We start from the raw sequence: 20,993 nt of genomic DNA on the forward strand, positions 1-20,993 counted from the left end.
AGACGTGTTTGAAAATACCAAGATTAATAGCCACGTTTTGTTAACTGTTTCTATTTGTTTATCTACCAAACGTAGATGAGTTAATTTGCAATAACACGAGAGCTTATGCTCAAGAAAATAAGAACTTTTTTATATGTAAGGCCACCGGGAAGTTAAAATAAACCCGCAGGTAGGGATAGATTTATCATGAGTGCGAAAACATTTTTAAGACAACTCAACTAGTTTTGCGTTTTCCATACGAAGTTGCCGCTTTGTTGTTGCATTTTTGAAATCATCAAGGACCGTTACATTCGATTTTAAAATTTGCCCGATTCGGTTTCGGAAATCAATTAGTTTTATCGTTCTGTTAATCAGTTACCAAAATGTAGAACAACATCCACTAGGAGCCAGACGTGTTTGAAAATACCAAGATTAATAGCCACGTTTTGTTAACTGTTTCTATTTGTTTATCTACCAAACGTAGATGAGTTAATTTGCAATAACACGAGAGCTTATGCTCAAGAAAATAAGAACTTTTTTATATGTAAGGCCACCGGGAAGTTAAAATAAACCCGCAGGTAGGGATAGATTTATCATGAGTGCGAAAACATTTTTAAGACAACTCAACTAGTTTTGCGTTTTCCATACGAAGTTGCCGCTTTGTTGTTGCATTTTTGAAATCATCAAGGACCGTTACATTCGATTTTAAAATTTGCCCGATTCGGTTTCGGCTGTTATCGATAAATACACCCGCACGGAGAATTTAAGTCGCAGCACTGCGCCTTGCGGGCTGTTGTAGTAAAAGTTGTACCTAAGTTCCGCAAATAACTTATCTTCACGATGTCTTTTAACGCATAAATCGAATTAATTAATGTTTCTAATAATGCGTTGTATGATGCTCAAAAAACGAATGCGCGCGCAGAGTGACCAGATGCACCGGTACAGAGATGTTGGTGGCGTTGTGCGGCTGCCACACCGCTCGAACGGTATAAACAATTTTTATATTTTGCATTTTTAAATGTCGGAAAATCAATCTGTGAGCCAGCGCAAAATGAAAAGCGACGCATGGATCAGCTGATACACAACATTTGAGAATACTTAACTTTATTGTCATCAGACAAGCAGGGAGTTTAGACCAAAAAAAAAAACTACACCCGCAGTCCGATCCTCGAAACGTGTGATAATAAAATCACGGAACAATCCGAAAAATATAAAAAGAATAATGCGGCAATATTCCGGTTTGGTGCGCTAAAGAATTCGTGATTTTCGAACGTGAGCTAGCATTATTGGAATTGGATATGAGTTCGGTAAAAATTTAAACGGATTCCACTTTTGAAGGGCCAACTTTTCAGTGTCCCGGTGGCAGTTCCATTATCCGGAGATGAAACCCACCCAGTTCGGAGGCACTAGCTCCAAGATGACGGAGCCCATTGAGTATGTGACTCTGATTAGCGACGATTCCGATGGTGAGCCCACGCCCAAAAGAAACGTCAATCACCCGCCGTCGGCATTGTCAGCACCCAATCCTGGTCAGAAGCAAAAGCACCCGGATGAGGACTCCAATGACGCACCTGCCACCAGCGATGAGCGACGCACAAGTAGGCGCAATCGGCCAAAAGTGGATTATAGTAACAGGCCTAGTGGAAGTGGAGACACCGCATCCAATGACAAGTCAGGATCGGCATCCATGGGAAATAGCAACCAGCAGGCGGAGCGTCGCGGCCAAAGCCAAACCCGCAAGTCAGAAGCCAATGCCACCTCCGTGTCCGGACCCAGTGCAGGAAATTCCAGACCATCCCAGAACGGAGATTCCAAGGACCGGGATGCCGGCACGCCCACGGTTTTGTCTGGCCAAGAGGGCGCCGTCTTCCAATCTCGCCTGCCGTTTAACAAAATGACACCCAACGAGGAAGCGTGCTTTCCAGACATCAGTCGCTCGGGCATTCTGGGCCATCGGGTATTCCTCAACATTCGTAACAGCCTCTTGCACATGTGGGTGGACAATCCCAAGGTCCAGCTGAGCTTCGAGATCGCCCTTAAGAACCTGCCGCCGCCATTCGACAGCGAGCCCAGTTTGGTAAGGCGAGTACACTCGTTTCTGGAGCGTCATGGCTTCATTAACTTCGGCATCTTTAAGCGACTTAAGCCTATACCCGCCAAAAAGCTGGGCAAAGTCATAGTGATCGGGGCAGGGATCTCCGGCTTAGCAGTCGCACACCAGTTACAGCAGTTCGGCATGGATGTGATCGTCTTGGAAGCGCGGGATCGAGTAGGCGGACGGATATCTACGTTTCGGAAGAACAGCTATATTGCCGATGTGGGAGCGATGGTGGTTACCGGCGTCTATGGCAATCCAATGACGATCCTCAGCAAGCAGATCGGTATGGACCTAGTACCCATCCAGCAGACATGTCCACTTTATGGCCCAGATGGCAAGCCCGTGCCGAAGGATAAGGATGATGTGATCGAGAGAGAATTTAACCGACTGCTGGAATCAGCCAGCTACCTTTCCCACCGTCTCGATTTTAACTACGCCGGCGATTGTCCAGTTTCTCTAGGCGATGCCTTGGAGTGGATAATCAGTATGCAGGAGATGCAGGTGATGCACAAACGGGGGCAGCACATGCAGGAGATCATAGCTACCCAAACGAAGATCATTGAACAGCGTCGTCGACTGAAAACCCTTAGAGATACCATCGCCACACTAAAGAATGAGCACTTGGCAATGATCAACCAGCGAAAACCCAAAGGCACGGATGGCGATCTGAAATACTGTTACCAGGAGTTTAGCATTAGGAACACCCAGATCAAAATGGAGGAAACGATCAGTACGTTTAACGATCTCCATGCCGAGGAAAAGCAGATGTTAGTCAAGCTGCACGAACTGGAGCAAAACCGACCTAGGTAAGTTGGCTTTGAAGTAGTCTTTGAAAGCTTGAAATATGTTAAATGGCCTAATAAACTCCATTCGTGCAGCGATGTGTACCTCTCGTCCCGCGACCGCCTGATCTTGGACTGGCATTTTGCCAACTTAGAGTTTGCAAACGCCACCCGGCTAAATAACCTGTCGCTGAAGCACTGGGATCAGGATGATGACTTCGAGTTTATTGGCCACCACACAACTGTGCGGAACGGTTATTCATGTGTTCCTGTAGCTCTTACTGAAAACCTGGACATCCGCGTCAATAGCGCCGTCAAGGAGATTAAGTACGGCACCAAAGGTGTGGAAGTAGTGGCTGAGAACTTGAAGACATCCAATTCGCAGATGACGTACAAGGCAGACCTGGTCGTCTGCACACTTACTCTGGGCGTCCTAAAAGTGGCTGTAGCACATAAGGAGTCACAGCAGAGTAACACAGTCAAGTTTGACCCGCCATTGCCGGACTGGAAACAGCAGGCCATCAAAAGGCTGGGATTCGGGAATCTTAATAAGGTTGTGCTCTGCTTCGATCGCATCTTTTGGGATCCCAACGCTAATCTATTCGGGCACGTGGGCAGCACCACGGCGAGTAGAGGTAAGTGGTGTGACTTTCGGCATCTGCTTATCCTATTCATCCATTACTGGACCTGGACAGGCTTTCAACATCCCAAATTGTATTGGCAATTAAATGTGTTCAATGATATTATTGCGTATTAATTGCAGGAGAAATGTTTCTGTTCTGGAGTATAAGCTCATCTCCGGTGCTGCTCGCGCTAGTCGCCGGAATGGCAGCGAATCTGGTGGAGAGTGTGACGGATGACATCATAATCGGGCGTTGTATGTCGGTGCTGAAAAACATCTTCGGGAATACCTCTGTTCCACAACCGAAGGAGACAGTGGTAACGCGTTGGCGCAGCGATCCCTGGGCCCGTGGGTCGTACAGCTACGTATCCGTTGGTTCCTCGGGCAGTGACTACGATCTGCTGGCGGCGCCTGTCATTCCGCCGTCCAGTAAGGATGCGGAAGGATTGCCACGGCTATTCTTCGCGGGCGAGCATACGATACGGAATTATCCGGCCACTGTGCATGGAGCGTACTTGAGCGGATTGCGCGAGGCGGGACGTATTGCGGATTACTATCTCGGCTATCCAGAGGGAACACCGCCGGACATTGGCTACTCGGTGGCTGAGGCTGCCAATCTGGTGTCCGTGGGAAATGTTGTCAAGCTGCGCGACTTCTCGCCCAATCTATCTGACTCCTCCCCGTCGTCAAAGAAGTCGGAGGAGAATTCAAACTCAAACACTGCCGACTCTACGGAGCTACAGTAACAATGTATTTAGCGTGATGGATTTGGGCCCCAGCAGTTACTCCTAGAGCGTTTAGTTTTGTATCATACAACTGGAACTCGCTGTTTAAAACAAAGCTAGGCCGATGTAAATACCTAAGACTATTCCACTAAGCATGGACCACTTTCATTCAACCAATTATAAATTATAGATAAAAAGCAATAGCACCCAACATAGCCAATCCTCTTCAGTGTTTCCTTCAGATCAAAGTAAACAAACCTCTGTGCGCCTATAATTGATCAACAAATACAATCATCTATCATAACTTCCTGTTCCACTTACCCGTCAAAGGGGAGTATATGTTTTAAGTATATTATCGCGTACCAGATTGTTTTCAATCATTATTTTGTAAATGAAATTTGAAAATTGTAAATTAAGTGTACGCAGATATTTTTAATTAGGTTAATTTTATTTAAGTAATAATTTCACATTACTTTCAACTTAAAAAAACTTAAAATTTTTTAATATCATTGTTATCTGGATAAAATAGGATGTAGAAAAATGTGTACGCAAATCATGGCATAAATTGACTCTTAAAATATAATGTAAGCTTGATCCTCCGTCTTTTTATTTGACAGTTCGTACTTCACTATACCTCGCAATTAGTGGGTATCGAAAAGTGAAAACTGTGATGTTTTGGGTCTCTCGGGCAGTTGGGCAACTTCTTTCAAAATTGTGTCAGTTCAACGACCTCCGTCAAAGTTCGCTTTCAATGGCAATGAAACGAAAGTTAAACCTTAGTCGTCGAAAGCTCCTGTCTGCAAACTTCCACGAATTGGCATTGGTGGGTCTCAGGGGCGAAAAGCTCAGAAGTGCACTCGGCTAGAGCCGATCGGTGGGGGTGAATGTATATAAACGTATATATATACATACGTAAATGTGTGCCGCTAGAACGGGTTAGATCCGATCGTGCGACGAGCTTTCTTGGGGCGTGCATGTACCACGATTGTCAAGTTCAATGGCCGATATGTGTTAGGTTCGCAGGTAATACTCGAAAAGCTTCGGCGGTGGGCATGGTTTGGATTGGTATGGTATGAAGGTATGATTTTTGTTTTCCTCAATCGCATGCTTTTCTAACTACTAGTATAATAGCCTGCATATACGAGAAAGTCCGCCGCGAGTGTATGTTCGCATTAGCAATGGCCTTGAGCCGGGTCAGCGACCGAAACTACTGACGTTAGTGCTGAAAATTGAGCACAATGGGAAATGCACTATCGTTCCTACCGATTGGCCTATATATTTTGTTCAAACCCTTCCGGATTGGGGGCTTTACAATAAAAATGGAGATTAATCATGGGGTAAATATTGGTATTGCAGTGCAACGAAACCGAAAAACCTAATTTCGAAGCTAAATAATTGAAACTATTTAGTTTAAATGTATCTTTGTAACTAGTGTAACTAGTAAAGTCTACATATATTTCAGTTATGATTTGAATTAAACTACCAAAAACGTTGGGGAAAAACAGTACGAAAAATTCGTTGCTCTTTATCGGCTACGTAATTTGAAATTTGTTGTAAATGGTCTTATATAATCAATCTGTATGTTAGTATGGACGATAATAAATACTGTTTTCAAAAACTTGTACTACATTTTAATACCATTTTTCAAAACCACGGTGATTTTATTAGTATATGTGATCCCAGAAGGAATCTGCGACGTTGGCGATCTCAATAAAATAAGTGTTATGCTGTTGAAAACCAGATGAATTTTAAAAAATATCTCATATCATATGTTTTCTAGATAAAATATCGAGATATCCATATAAGCAATGATATCGATGATGTTAGTAGTGCTGGTTTACTAATATTCCGCGCAAACTCCAATATCTTTTATACAATCGTTAGCTTAGAAGCAAGAAGGATACCCCACCACTTGACCATTCACCATTCAATCGGTCACGTGGTTTCTATCATCACCACCACCCTCAATGCAGCGCAACTAGTGTGGAGCTTTTCGGCCGACGAACTATAAAAGCCGAAACAAGCGTTGCAGTAGTTCAGTTGGAAAGATAGATACATCGACGAAGCTTCAAACCAGGTACCAAAATGAGCGATAACGAGCTTTCAGACGCCGTTACCCAAGTCCTTTTGGAGCTGTATCAACGCCATGGCATACCTATGGTCTCGCAACCGATGGTCGGAGTTGGGGAGAATGCCTACGGACAGGTTCTCCGGGTGAGTTGGCCTACGATCGCGGACGCAGCCACCGTGGTGGTCAAAATGGCGCCTAGGAACGAGGCCCGAAGATCCCATATGCACGTCGTGGACTACTATGCTCGCGAGGTCTTCATGTACCAGGAGGTGTTCCCCGTTTTCCGGGCGCTATCTCCAGATCGTAACACTTTCACCGTGGCACCGGCCCTACAGGCCAATGACTTGAAAGCTCCCGATGAGTTCTTGATATTCGAGGACCTGTCCGAGAGTGGATTTCGGCCCAATTCGCGCAGTATCATGCCTACCTACGACATCGTGGTCTGCTCCCTGAAAGCTTTGGCGGAGCTACATGCATGCTCCTTCATCCTGCAGCAGACCGATCCCTTGCAGTTCAAGCAGTTGGTGGAGTTCGTGGAGAAGGACAACCTATTTACACCCGACATTGAGGAGGTCACAATTGAGTTTGGAAAGGCGCAGTTGCGCAGGGCGAGAAACATTCTGAATGAATCCGATGGCGACCAAGTGGCCGCGGTCCAGGAAGTCCTGCAACTGTGTGAAAAGCAGCTGAAATCCTTGGCTCTTTACTGTGTGGATGGAAAGGCGCAGGCGCCACATGCTGTTATCTGTCACGGTGACTTCTGGAATAACAATATTCTCTATAGGCATGAGGTAACGAATCCTTCTTGTTCGAAGTAGTTCTCTGAATAAGCTACTATTGCTATTCCCCAGCCCAATTCTGATCAACCTGTGGAGGCCAAGCTGATCGACTTTCAAATGTCTCGCTATGCTCCGCCGGTACTGGATATAGTCCATTACCTGTTTGCCTGCACGGAGAAACGATTGCGGGACGAGCACTTCCCCGCCTTCATGGATGCTTACTACAACACGCTGGACCAGAAATTGAAGTCCTGCAATCTTTCCCTCGAGGACATATATCCGCGCAGCGTCTTCAATCGACAATTGCAACTGTACGGTGTTTACGGCTCGATAATGGGTGCATTTTCTCTACCCTTTTTCATTTCCAATGCCAACGAAGTAATTGATATCGACACGGTTTCCGAGGCCATCCAGAGTATTTCGACATCCTCTGATGAACCCAAGTACAAGGAGCTGATTGAAGAATACGAAATTCTTAACGCCCGGACTTTACCGATTTTCAAGCGGCGAATCACTGGTATCGTCGAGGATCTTATAAAGTACAACATGACGGAGCCGCTATTCAAACTGGAATCCGAGCCAATTGCTAAAGTATTATAGATAATAACATTAATAGAAAACTTCCCATAGAAGTTAAGGGTGTAAATATGTTGAGTGTAAGCGAGGCACAACTAAAGCTTCTGCCAGTATACATATGGGATTCTTTCATATTTATTCAGGGAACTCTAAGATTCTACAAATTCACAACTTAAATTAAAATCCGCATAACAAATAAAGTTACCTAAATGTCTGCAACTGGATTGTGGAACTAAGAACTAAGGTTTAAACTAAGTATGTACAATTAGTATGTATAGTGATGATAATGGTTTCCTTACCACGTTCGGTAGAAAAACACAATTTGATTGTTTGCGGGTGTCTAAGGTAAATGATCTTCTTAAGAAATACTACCAAATAAGTCATAATTTGAATGCTTAACCAATTTCAGCGCAACAGAAATATTGTTCTTTCGATTTGATGAGGTTAGTAATACTCTATTATTTAGTACATACACGTACGATATAATGCGCGGCTATAGCTATCAGTATAGCTATTTACATGGCATGCACTTGCATAGTCCAAGAATAGACCTTATCTTAAACTAAAGGCCTACACAGTACAATATGTGTCTTGCACTAAAACTAAGCTTTTGCGTGTCTTCTGGTATATAATAAAATAACAACTCATTGAGTTTATTGCAGCAATACGTGGGGCTTGGCGTTTTATGTCCTAATGTCCAGCACTTGGATACGCAATCAGGAGACCTCCTGATAGTGATAATGGGTCCTGGTAACAATGGCTTCTACTGCATGACCTCCCGGAAGCGCTTCTGCCTCTCCAGACTCTCCACCTCGGCCCAGCAGTTGCGCATGTTGCGGAAGAGCTGAAAACAATTGATATGGGTTGGTATCAGTAGCACATGTTGGTAATCTCGAGTTGTACCTCGTCGATCCAGTTGTGTTCGGCCAGCAGATCATTCAATATTTCTGTTGACGTCTTTCCTGGGAACTGTTGCTGCTGCTCGGTCACCCGCTGCGAGCAGTTGATGAACAGATTGAACTTTTCGTGTGCAATCTTGTGGAAGAGGTCTGCACGAGCGGCACAGATGCGACATAGAACAATATCCTGCAGAAACAAAATAACATTAAAGTCAATATATGCCTAATATATCCTAACCAGCGTCTCAGCAACGCGCACCTTTTCATAGACGATACGCGGATCAACGGGAATAGTCTGCATGGTGTTCGGATTGTACGGCTCCCCGAAGAGGAGGAAGCGCACAGCGATGCCTGGCTGGTGGCAACCGGCGCAATTCTTCTGGGTAAGATTGTTTTGTTCCCACTCGGAGAACACATGGCACTTGGGCCACGTCTCGATGGAGGAGATTGTACTCCGTGTCCAAGGAGTGATGGCCAGCAGCTTGCGCTTGCAGCTTTCCATGATATTGTCTACCACGCGAACACTGCCCAAAAAGTAGTCGTCTACGGATGAGATGCATTGATATAAAGTGAGTAATAAATATAAAAAATAGTTCCCTTTTCGGATAGTTTACCCTTTTCCCGCGTTATTTCCGAGAAGAAGCTTGGATCGAGGGCCTGGGAGATCATAGTCTGTATATAGATCTCAAAATTATCCCTGTAGGACAGGTAGTCCTCCATGATCTTTTCAATAAACTGCTCGGTATCGTCGGCCAGCAACTCTGATCGCATGAACTCGACAATCGTTTCGGTGTGTGAATGCAGTTGAATGCGCACCGGCGCTTTGAGGTAGAGTTTCTTCGTTTCGAGATTCCAAGAGGCGTACTGAAATCCAAGAAAGTGTGATTACAGCATGTACACTCTTGGTAGAGATGCAGCAGACCCACCTTCGACATGTTGCGATAGAAGGTTTTTCCGTTTTGGCGGAAGGGCTCGTACTTTTGCAAAATGCACTTTGAGTCCACCTGCCAAATGGTGGGCCAATCGTTCACGAGATCCGATCGCAAAACTATGAAGTCGCCCGTCTAAAATGGTGCCATCAAAAAAGTGTGAGGCTTCATCGTAAAAAGTATATACATTTATATCAACCTACTTTAAAGTTCTCCGAGTTGGCAGCTGCACCCGATGATGCGCTGGCATAGCCCACATCCGCCACTCCGGACATATTCTGTTGCGAATTGTAGCTTGATTCGCCACCCGTCATTTGCTGCACCTGTTGCTGCTGCTGGTGAAGTTGCTGGTTGACCTGCATCTGCTGCAGTTGCTGGTGGTGTTGCTGCTGCTGTTGTTGCAGGTCTGAGGATTGGTCGTAGGTGTTCTTGCGAGGAGTGCCCTTCGACCGGCGAGCCAACTTTCGTTTCCCATAGCCCTTTCCATCATCGCTCTGCGTGTGAGGAGTGATAAGCAGGTTGTGAGACAGTGGTTTTCGAGACCGGAGGCGAAAAACTTACGTCTTCCTCCTGCGGAGTCCATACAGGATCCGTGTCCGAGTCGGTGAACTCATCCGGCTCGCCAACTACTCCACCATCGCCAGCAACAGAACTGGAATTCATGAGCATGGCATGCATGCTGCTCTGCTTGGCCTTGCGGGAGCATTGCTCCCGTCGCGGCGGCACACTCAAGGGGTCTGTGGAGAGCACAAAAGTGGGTTAGCAACATTGAACTGGACGTGGCGAGTGCCCGGATGACACGAACGGAACGGGACAGGATCCACAACAACGACATCGACAACAACAAACTAGCACACCAGCAGCACCACATCTCCCACGGCCATGGAACACCAGCACCAGCACCTGGATCGGAATCGCCACCGGATTCGGATCCGTCTTACAAGTACAAATAATAAAAATACACGGTTTATTTGGGTTTTTGAAAATTAATAATATTTGTTCTTCTCGATTTCATCTCAAAAATACTTTATACTTTTGTTCATGGGATTCTCCTTTTGTTTGTTTTTTTTTTTTTTTTTTTTTTTTTGTTTGCTCTTTTAACAAATTTAAAAGATAGCATTTTCCTTATTTTTTGTTTTTGTTTTGATGTCATTATGGTTGTTTTTTACATATACACACCGTCCAAGGGTCTAGTGGTCGGTTGTCTGTCTGGCTGTCTGTCTGTCCGTGTGGTGTGGGTGGTGGTGGTGCTGCGTGGGTGGGTGGTGCGGCTGCTAGTGGCAGCCGCTAGTGCTGCCAAGGCCACAGCAGGTTTATAAAGTGATGAGGATTCGGCGCTGGTGCTGGCGTCGGCGTTGTTGAATTCGAATTCGCTGTTGCATTCGCGCTGGCTGGCGTGTGGTGGTGATTGTTGTTGTTGTTGTAGTTGTTGCATGGCGTGGAAGTAGCGATAGTGGAGTGCTTATTGGTACTATGCTGTTGGTCAAGTAACATACCTTGACCCGCTCCAGCTGTCAATTGGGCGCAATGCTGCTGCACAAAGTGCTGTCCGCTCATCGATTGCTGCTGCTGCTGTTGCGCCTGTTGCTGCTGCTGCTGGGCGTATGGCCGGAAGGAGGTTTGATCCCCGGGCTGCTGGATTACCGACGACGAAGGTGCCGACTCCGCCGCGGCTGCAGCAGCCACCATTTGGGCGTGCGGACGCTTCTTGGGAAGTATTTGCGTCTGCGAGAGTATTTTGATACGATGCCCATCATCGCCGACGAGACCTGCCAGTCCATCAACTGCCTGGACGGCTTCCCCCGCTGACTGTGTGGCCTGTGAGGTTGTGGGCTCATCTCCGCTCCCAGAACCCTTGCCTTTCCGCTTGTATGGAGCTCGTGGGTAATTTAACTTCCGCGATGGCTTCACCACCGGCGGCGGATCGTCGTCCCGCTCGCCCTGCAGAAACTTCAGATAGCTGTCCATAAACTGAGTCTTCTTCTCCCCAATCAGCGTGCCCACGCTCACAGGCTTGGGAGCAACAGGACTGTACGCCGTGGATGCACTGACTCCGGTGCTTGAAGGCGCCGCGGGCGTCACCGCCGAATGACCATGCCCATTGTTGGAGGCGTGCGAGTTGGGTGGACAGTTCGTTGGCTCCGGGGAAGGAGTCTTGTTCGGATTACGTATGCCAAAGTTCGTGTTATTCGTGGAGGAGTTGGTGCCGCGCCCGTTGCTGGACAGTGAGTTGGCATAGCCCTGCTTCGGTGTTGCTGTGGCATCCGCCAAAAAGTCCAGTTCCTCTTCGATGTTAGGCACGATGACCTTGTTGCTGGCCGCTGCTGCTGCCGCCGCCGCTGCAGCTGCGTTCGCCTCCTCCTCTTGCTGTTGAGTGGCTTCACTCTTCTCCTGACGCTGCTGCTGCGCCTGCTGCTGCTGTTGCTGTGTGTAGGCCTGCTGGTGTTGCTGCTGCGTATAGGCCGCCTGCTGTTGCTGCTGCTGTTGTTGTTGCTGCTGCTGTTGTTGCTGTTGCTGCATGCAGGCAGTGTACTGGGAGGCAATGGGCTGGGGGAAGGCTGGATAGTATTGCGCCAACTGGGTCAAGTGTGACTGGGCCTGCGAAGACTGCAGGTGTGCCGGCTGTGGCAAGTGCTGCTGCTGCTGTTGCTGCGCTTGCTGCTGCTGGTGCTGCTGCTGTTGGCTCTGGTGAGGATATGTGGGTATGTTGATTGTGGCCGCCGGCGAAACGGACGCCGCATTGTTTTCCGTCTTGAGCGGAGCATTCCACTTGCTATTGAAGTCGTAGTACGTGTTCTGTTGCTGCTGTTGCTGATTGTGCTGCTGTTGTTGTTGCTGTTGCTGCTGCAACTGATGATGCTGCGGCTCCTGGGGACTGCGCACATTGCCGTAGTCGCTGCTACTGGGGATGAGCGTTTTCTTCGGTTGGCGCTTGCGCGGAGTCTTCGCTGGTTTCGGCGGCGGCTTCACCTCCTCCTGCAAGCAAGTGTGAAAAGAATGCGGATTAGAACACTCGGCATCACCAAAGGTTATAAGCAAACAGCACACTATCAATAGCTTGGACATTGGGACATTAGAAACGATTGGTAAACGTGTACACTGGCTGGTAAAGAGAACAGTCTGCTCCCAGAGCATTTTATGGGGTATTAACAACTGGGCTGCGAGCGGCAAACGCGTTTGGTGCTTGGGTTCACCCCCATTAGGATTGGATCATACCATTACAACATAACGTCACAGTTTCAAAGTGGCCACAGGACTTTAAATTAGAGAATTAGTTAGCAGTTTTCGAAGCAGTTGTTAGATTTAACAGAAGATTTTCAAATTAAGCGTGTAAGAACAGAAGGCCAAAGGAATAGCTTCCACCATAATACAAGAAATAATCGAAAGGGCATGCAAATTTTTATAAAAATATAAGCTACAGAGCAGGGCTTTAACGAAATAACTTCATATTCGGGAAACTGGATACTTCAAATATTTGAAAGCAAGAAAACCCTATTAAATTAGACTTCAAATATTATGAATATTAGAAATGTTGTGTCTAAATGTAATTTTTTATGTTAAGGTACGTTTTGTTAATTCAAATTTATTTTTAGCCAATCGCAAAGAAAAAGCGTACAGTGAACTAAATAAGAGATCTTCCAAACTAGTCCATTTAAGTTGGTAGAGGCTTTCAAGAAATAGTGTGAAAAGCAAATAAACCGAAATAAAGGCAGAACACAAACAAATTAATAAACAAATAGAAACGGAAATAAAAAAAATGTCATACAAACCTTTGGCACTACTTGAATCTGTGACGCTAAGTTGCCCGCCGACGGCGACATGATCATGTTGGCCACCACGTGCTGGCGCCGACCGGCGGACTGGGATTGGTTCTGATTGTGCTCCTGCAGCTGCAGTTGCTCCCCATCGACCACGCCCGCGGGATAGAAGGTTTGCTTGATCTCCAGCCCGGGCGGCAGGTTGAACACTAGATTTTCGCCACCACCACCGGCGTCCACTGAGGATGCCTCACTGGCAAAATCGAGCTGCCGCTGTTCTTGTTTCACCTGCAGATGCAGTACGTTCTTAATGTCCTCCTGCCCCGCTCCATCGTCATCCAGCTTCGTCCAGCAGAGGTTCTGCTGCTGCTGCTGTTGCTGCAGGGTGCTTTGTATCACAGATGAGTAGGCCACCGTGGTGGGTGTGGAAGCAGCAGACGATCCAGCGCCCGCTTCTTGCCGCCTTTGCACAGGTGACGCCGTCTTGTAGACGATCACCTGGGCCTGCGGTGTGCTGACCACGTCCACCGCATGTAAATTCGTGATGGGCGATCCATCTGCGGAGCTTAGCGCCGGACTGGCATATTGCGCCGGATAGGATCCCGCCGGAACTGGCACTGCCAGCGGCACCGGACTGCCATCCTGTTGGTCTACTATCGTTGCCCGATACGGCTGGCCATCCTTCCGCGTCACCTTGACCTTTCGGCCATCAATGGTGTAATAGGTGTCCGGTTCCGTGTCTGCCTCGGCGATCTCCTGTTGCAGTTGCTGCTGGAGCTGCTGCTGTTGCTGCTGCGCCGCTGCCTGTTGTTGGTGCTGCTGCTGTTGCAGTTGGATCAGGTAAATCGAGTCGTTGTAGGCTTTTAATTGCTTTTCCTGCTTAATCTGCTACAACGCACCGTACATAGATTGAATCGGAATCGGAAAGAGTTTGTGGTTTGGGATTGATTCGACATAGAGAGGCTAGACTTAGTCTATGCTTTGATGGGTTTATTGGAAGGGATGTCTTGTTAGTATGCGATAAATGCGATAGAGCCTGCGGGGTTTTAATAAGTGTGTGTGCTTCCCCAGAAGCTGGTTTACTGATAGAAGAGTGATCTGAAAGCCGATCGTAAATCAAACGAATTCTACTCACCACTTTGTCGGCCACCAGGTTTAGCTGTTGCTGTTGCGCCTGCTGCTGTTGCTGTTGGGCCTGTTGCTGCTGCTGCTGCGCCTGCTGCTGTTGCTGCTGCGCCTGCTGCTGTTGCATGGCCAGGAAGGTGTTCGATATCATGTTCGGCGTGTTCCAGGTCAGCGACGTCGACGTCAGCGCCACCGTTGTGGGCGATGGTGAGGCTCCACTCGACGAGGAGTTCTCCCCGTAGTAGTTCGAGGCCACGTTGTTGACTACAGCAGCCGCTGCCGCCGACACGGCCGCCTGGTTCTGGAACGAACTGAGCTGCTTGTCCAGCGAACTGGGCAGCTGCAGCTGGCGGTGCGGCGTGCTCACCGCCGACGAGGCATAGTGGGCGGGCTTTGGCTGGACACTGGCCGCCGCCGCATGGTGGTAGATCTGCTGGAATACTGGGTTGTAGCTGCCAATCGGTGACGGAGGCACAAAGCTGCCACCACTGGCGGCCGCCGCATTGAAGCTGGCGATGCTTGCTGCCGTAATGGTGGCCAAGTGTGGATGCTGGAAGTCCTCTGCTGTTCCGCCGGAGCTTCCGGCACTGGCGGGCACGATGCGGTTGTAGGCGTATGACCAGGGACTGGAATTGGGATCCATGTTTGGCTTGGGCTCTTCTACTGCGGATGGCTGGTAACTGAAACGAATAGCAAAACGTTAGTGGACTTTAAATATAATTAGCGGCTTATATGTAAAGGATTAACTAATTGGAGTTCATTGTTGCTCGGCTACATTTCCAATGGTCATGTGATAAGTCTAAAAATCCCGCCCATATTCATAAATTTAGCGGTAGCTTAGATTATAACATGTTTATATTGTTATAACAAGTTGCTTGGCATGGTATTCATAATAAAGAGTGGAAAATGGCGCGAATTTAATTAAAGTTATTTATGTTTCGATAATAATTAATATAAAATTATTGATATTAATATGTATGCTTTAATCAAAAAAAAAAATTTTTATTTTGTTTATCTTTTATTGTAAATCAATAAACAAATAATTAAACAAAAGTAGTAGTAGTAGTTGATTTTGCGAATGAAACACTCCTGTTTTGGGGTGTTTGTACCCAACTTTTCTGCACTCAAGGGCTCCCCCTATTTTTTTCGTATCTTCATTTTTTTTTGTATCCCTTTTGGCCACGATGCGCTTGGTTCCCCCTTCAAAAAAATTGGCGTCTGTATTTTTTTGCCTTGGCGCTCGGCCGCAAGGAGACCGCATTTTTGGAGTTTCGGCGACAATGGGTTAATGTGGGTGCTCACTTATGACATTACAATGGCGGGGCCATCACATTGGCTGCGATTTATGCTGTTTTTGGCAATGTTTTTCTGGCTGGGAATAGGATTTTTTCCCGTATTTTCCGCTTGTACATATATGTATCCATGCACACAATCACACACACGCACACATACTCACACACACGGGCGTACATGCGTGCGTGTTGGAAGATAGTCACTAACTTTTAGTCGTTATAGAATCGGAACTGTCGGTCTGCTCGGGCCCAGCATTATCTTCACATCGGATCGGACAGCACAACAAGGCTTCAATATGCACGAGCGGATTTTATGTTTAACTAACAACGAACGTTTTTTTTTTTAGATTCGGTGCATAACTTTTTTGTGGATGAAACAATCTCCAAAATGGCCGCTCTGCTGCCAGTGAAAAACGAACCACTGGCTCAGGTGAATGATGCCACTGTGAACTTGTTCAGCAGTTCACTAGTTCGCGCGCCGAGTGTTTATTGTTTGTTTTGTCGTCGTCCTCTCATTTCGTTTTTGTTCATTTCCTCAAAAAGTATACTGCGTTTTGTGTTCTTTGTCGCACAGGTTAGTCATAAACATAATTAAGTCATGTTGAATGAACAATTCACCATGTGAATTTGACCAGCAGTTATATTCCATGTGCTACGCAGTAGCAGCAAGTGTTGTATAATACGTTTTTTATAAAGTCCTTATTTGGCTGTTTACCAATTACTAGTTAACTTTGTTGTGTATTTTCTTTTTATGAGCATTTATTAAGGCACATTTGATAAGATATAAACAAATTAATCGCAACTCCGCTGAAGGTTGTGTTTACTACACTCGCTCGTTTTCTAACACTGATGATTTGGAACTAGTTAGTTTCAGAAACCATAAGCACTTTACAAAATCTGAAACCAAAAAAAAAAAAAGATTTCCAAACTTAAATATTATATTAAGTCTGGCTTTTATTAAGTATACGTATGGTTCTAAATTATATATGAACAAACCAAACCACCCCCATTACACACTTTGCAACACTAATTTACCAGAACCACTAGACCAGAAACCCAGTGGAAAATTTACGCTGCTGATATTATTTAAAATATCAGTTACGGGAAAATTAAATGTACTTACTTTTGTATATTTAACATCATTTAAAATAAACATTTAACTTTATAATACAAAATATATCTATATCTTTAACTCGTTATCCCTGATGTCAGAGACTCGGCTTTGATAAGTTAAATAGTTAACAACGATGGTTTTTGCTCCTTAAATATTACTTATTTGTATATATTTAAAAGATGTCGCATTCATTGTAAAATAAATTCGAAATAGGATTATGCATTATGCATAATATATTGTATTATCTGTGAAATGCTGTTGTTATCAACAGTACTGTTGAAATTCCAGCAGTAGACAATTGGATAACACTTACCACAAAAATTAAAAAAATATTTATTTAAATAGAAAATCCTTAACATTAAATTTAAAACTATCGCGTTGCGATATGTGTTGCATTGTCCAGCACTGTTCTGCTGGAACCAGTTCGATAACCTGCTGTTTTATTGTTGGTTCACGTACTAATGACAGTCATTTTACGTATTCATTGCTAAAAGAAAACTGAAAAAATACATTTGATCAAGTTTCCGGTTAGTCATCCGCCCACACCGATCTTCATTTAGTCCTAACCGAATCAAAGGAGAGGTGCGTAGTGACCAATTGTCAATGAATCGGGGGGAAACCGCCAGCAGCTGGCTGCTCCTCTGCGTACGTGTAAATCTGGGTGAGACGCCCACTAAAATAGCAATCACAACATTTCCAGAGAGCACATAGCCATGGACTTCGGAGACGATTTTGCTGCCAAGGAGGAGGTGGATCCGGCGGCCGAGTTCCTGGCGCGCGAACAGTCGGCTCTCGGGGACTTGGAGGCGGAGATTACGGGCGGATCTGCATCAGCTCCTCCGGCTGCATCCACAGACGAGGGCTTGGGTGAGCTCCTGGGAGGCACCGCCTCCGAGGGCGATCTGCTCTCTGCTGGCGGCATGGGTGGCCTCGAATCCTCCACTGGCAGTTTTGAGGTCATTGGTGGCGAGTCCAATGAACCCGTGGGCATAACCGGTCCACCTCCGTCGCGGGAAGAGCCCGAAAAGATACGCAAATGGCGCGAGGAGCAGAAGCAACGACTGGAGGAGAAGGACATCGAGGAGGAGCGAAAAAAGGAGGAACTCCGACAGCAGTCCAAGAAGGAGCTGGACGACTGGTTGCGCCAGATTGGCGAGTCCATATCGAAGACCAAGCTGGCGTCGCGGAATGCCGAGAAACAAGCCGCCACCCTGGAGAACGGCACCATCGAGCCGGGCACCGAATGGGAGCGCATAGCCAAGCTCTGCGACTTCAATCCCAAGGTGAACAAGGCGGGCAAGGACGTCTCTCGCATGCGATCCATCTACCTGCACCTCAAGCAGAATCCCATCCAGGTGCAGAAGGGCACCTAGGTAGTTTTAATTACGCACTCGCCTAACCACATTGAGTTGAATATGAAAATTATTATTGAAAGTATTCGCTGTATATTCCAATTTATGATACATAAAATATTATTATTGCTGCTATAACATAGCTGCGATCATCGTTTTGTCTAATGAATGCAATAAAGAATGTGCACACAGTTGTCCTGCTTTCCTTGACTATCATATACCCATCACACAAAATAAGAAATACAAAGAAAAACGACATGAAAAAGTTAGGAAAAAGAACAAATGAAAAATAAAACCAAGGATATGAAAACTAAAGTGTTTCTTTCATTCATTTTGTCAATCAATCAGGGTTGCACATCAAGGGACTTTAATTATTTTCAGTTTCCTTGTTAATAATTATTGCTCTCTAAAACGCATCATTCAAACCATTTATTATTCTTATCTCTAGTTATACACATACAACTTATTTTCATCATATATGTGTGTTGGAAATACCAATGGAGATTGCATTCATTAAAATGATTATTAAAATAAACACATAAAGCCAGCTGAAGAATGTATTTGTCATGGCAGAGCTGCTTTAATGGATGCATTATATAAATGAAATACTCACAAAGAAACCAATTATGATAATGAAATGTGGATATCAGGAAGCCTAATTTAATAAATTTAATTATCGCTTAAAAAGCCTTTCTGCTAGTTTTTCAGAAATGTCTGAAGATGCCGCTCAAGATTTGGAAGCCCAGATGTCGAAGTCACCCGAGAACCACAAGAGAAAGGACTATCTGCATTGGGATGACTACTTTATGGCCACCTCCCTGCTCTCCGCCAAACGCAGCAAAGATCCCGTCACCCAAGTGGGCGCCTGCATCGTGGATTCCCAGAATCGGATAGTGGCCATTGGATACAATGGGTTCCCTCGCAATTGCAGCGATGACGTGTTTCCGTGGTCAAAGGCTACGAAACGTTCAAAAAAAGATGATCCCCTTGAAGACAAGAAGATGTACGTGGTCCACGCGGAGGCCAATGCAATCCTGAACACCAATGGCATGAGTTTGTCTGGAACCCGACTGTATACCACACTATTTCCCTGCAACGAATGTGCCAAACTCATCATACAGGTAAAACTAATATTCGAATATAAATATATAATTCGCAATATTAACAATTAACCAGAAAGAAAGCCGAAAATATGATTTCTGTTCTATTATTTGAAATTTTCAACTTCAATATTTTATTATAATAAGTTCTCCGATTTTGATCAAATGAAAACCGAATTGTCAAGAAACGAATATAAACCAAATTACTATTACTATTAATATTTGATCTCAAACAAGGAAAGTACTTATATATATATTTAAATACTACCTACAACAGAAGGAAAATCTTTTAAATAGTATCATTGTTTCAAAAAAGTTTTAAGTTTTTCGTTAAAACGAAAGGGCGACCAGACGGACGGTAGCTATATGGACTAGGCTTCTAAAATTGATTAAGAATACATAGTACATACAATCTGGAAAAAAATGATAACATATACACTTACATTCGGCTTACCCATTTGTATTCCAGGTGGGGATATCTCAGGTGCTCTATTTGTCCGACAAGTATGCCTATAAGCCCAAATATCGTGCATCCAAGAGGATGCTGGATGCAGTGGGCGTGGAATATAAGCGACACATCCCCCTGAAAAAAACTATCACCATTGATTTTGAAACCTTCCCGGAAGAAGATTAGAACGCATCCCTGGGACTAAACGACCTGCATTTGTGATGTATTAGCACAAAATTGACAACTTTTAATGTGATTAAAGTAAATTTGACGTGATCCGATTAAATATGTAGACAAATTATGAATAAATTAAATTGCATGCTAACTAAGTTATACTTAGCTTGGCAGTACATATAAATTAAATTACAAATACTAAAAAACAAAACTTAGAACGTTGTTTTTTCTATCTATAAGGCAGGAAAAGGCTTCGGAAATAAGGCTGTAATTGATTTTAAAATCAAAATCAAAAATACCATATTTGTTTAAATACGTTTGTAGTAGTATAAACAAAATCAAAAGCAGAACGAACTTATTTAGATCCAAATAAGTATATAAACCTAATAGGAAATGAAAAACAAGAGTATTCCACCTTCTTTGCATAGCTTAAACGTTTAGACGCTTCATTTCATCCACCCGCAAAGATAGTTAAAATGTTTTTTAATTAGTACCCATTTGGGAAGAGTGTTCACTTGCACTAATTGACTTGGCAAACGGAAGACCGTCAGGTGAGACTATTAGCATGCACAGGTGTCCACCGGAAACGAAAGCGCGATGAAAGTGCTCTACTCAGGTAAAAGTACATGGTATTTTCATATTGAAAATTGGAATTATATTCCATAATTCATTCCTAAACAGTTAAATTAATAATTATACTGATCGAAAATTGAAAACAGGGTATTTTTCTGATGGAAACTACTCTGTACCACTTTATAGCACCGTAATTATAGAACCTTGAAAATTCTATTGCTAGCCCACACATTAAATTAATTAAGTTAGCCACTTTTGAACGTTGATGTTGTGTTGGCTAAAAATTCGCATGCAGCCATTTTAAATACCGGGCTGAGCAAAATGTTTATGGGATGTTTTTCAATGGCATGCCAGCACGAAGGAGCTCCCACCTGACCAACCACCAGCCAAGCAGCCCATTCAGGTGAGAGTGGCGTGCGGCCAACCGGCCATTAGCACTGGAATATGCAAAACAGTGCGCGGAACAGGACGAGGATGTCAATAAGAAGAGCGGCGAGGACACTCGACCTATCGGAAATCCCCGAGTGCTCCTTACTAACCTCCATGCACTTTCCTCTGCAGCCTGCATTGAAACGTCACACTATCACAAGGTAAGTA

The 20,993-nt window shown here is 45.0% G+C and overlaps 5 protein-coding genes across 15 annotated transcripts; 4 read left to right on the plus strand and 1 right to left on the minus strand.

Annotated features, from left to right (window-relative positions):
* The first annotated feature begins 927 nt into the window (after positions 1 to 927).
* Positions 928 to 4,800, plus strand: LOC6616257 (possible lysine-specific histone demethylase 1). Its single transcript, XM_002040585.2, has 3 exons — positions 928 to 2,883; positions 2,956 to 3,494; positions 3,623 to 4,800. Exons 1-3 carry the CDS (start codon positions 1,361 to 1,363, stop codon positions 4,225 to 4,227), a joined length of 2,667 nt encoding a protein of 888 aa, XP_002040621.1. The 5' UTR covers positions 928 to 1,360; the 3' UTR covers positions 4,228 to 4,800.
* A 1,439-nt stretch (positions 4,801 to 6,239) lies between these two features.
* LOC6616258 lies at positions 6,240 to 7,747 on the plus strand. The gene is made up of 2 exons (XM_002040586.2): positions 6,240 to 7,068; positions 7,129 to 7,747. Exons 1-2 carry the CDS (start codon positions 6,292 to 6,294, stop codon positions 7,654 to 7,656), a joined length of 1,305 nt encoding a protein of 434 aa, XP_002040622.1. The 5' UTR covers positions 6,240 to 6,291; the 3' UTR covers positions 7,657 to 7,747.
* On the minus strand, positions 7,746 to 16,516 carry LOC6616259 (probable serine/threonine-protein kinase yakA). 9 transcript variants are annotated; one of them, XM_032717276.1, is made up of 11 exons: positions 15,844 to 16,040; positions 14,354 to 15,023; positions 13,231 to 14,106; positions 10,957 to 12,436; positions 10,022 to 10,197; positions 9,664 to 9,954; positions 9,458 to 9,595; positions 9,146 to 9,395; positions 8,791 to 9,074; positions 8,536 to 8,718; positions 7,746 to 8,476 (listed from the first exon to the last, which is right to left on the minus strand). In XM_032717276.1, exons 2-11 carry the CDS (start codon positions 14,984 to 14,986, stop codon positions 8,396 to 8,398), a joined length of 4,392 nt encoding a protein of 1,463 aa, XP_032573167.1. In that variant the 5' UTR covers positions 14,987 to 15,023; positions 15,844 to 16,040; the 3' UTR covers positions 7,746 to 8,395. The 9 variants fall into 9 exon arrangements, with proteins under 9 accessions (XP_032573167.1, XP_032573168.1, XP_032573166.1 ...); XM_032717277.1 differs by having other exon boundaries at positions 15,800 to 16,040; XM_032717275.1 differs by having other exon boundaries at positions 15,646 to 16,040.
* Positions 16,075 to 20,012, plus strand: LOC6616262 (probable deoxycytidylate deaminase). Of its 3 annotated transcripts, none has more exons than XM_002040590.2 (3): positions 16,075 to 16,209; positions 18,810 to 19,222; positions 19,671 to 20,012. In XM_002040590.2, the coding sequence occupies exons 2-3, from the start codon at positions 18,812 to 18,814 to the stop codon at positions 19,833 to 19,835; spliced, it is 576 nt and encodes a 191-aa protein (XP_002040626.1). In that variant the 5' UTR covers positions 16,075 to 16,209; positions 18,810 to 18,811; the 3' UTR covers positions 19,836 to 20,012. The 3 variants fall into 3 exon arrangements, with proteins under 3 accessions (XP_002040626.1, XP_032573174.1, XP_032573173.1); XM_032717283.1 differs by having other exon boundaries at positions 16,076 to 16,209; positions 18,790 to 19,222; XM_032717282.1 differs by having other exon boundaries at positions 16,076 to 16,209; positions 18,802 to 19,222.
* LOC6616261 (clathrin light chain) lies at positions 17,188 to 18,292 on the plus strand. The gene is made up of 2 exons (XM_002040589.2): positions 17,188 to 17,331; positions 17,450 to 18,292. Exon 2 carries the CDS (start codon positions 17,463 to 17,465, stop codon positions 18,120 to 18,122), a length of 660 nt encoding a protein of 219 aa, XP_002040625.1. The 5' UTR covers positions 17,188 to 17,331; positions 17,450 to 17,462; the 3' UTR covers positions 18,123 to 18,292.
* Positions 20,013 to 20,993: the final 981 nt, after the last annotated feature.

The sequence above is a fragment of the Drosophila sechellia genome, chromosome 3L (genome assembly GCF_004382195.2).
Source record: "Drosophila sechellia strain sech25 chromosome 3L, ASM438219v1, whole genome shotgun sequence".
Lineage (NCBI taxonomy): Eukaryota > Metazoa > Arthropoda > Insecta > Diptera > Drosophilidae > Drosophila > Drosophila sechellia.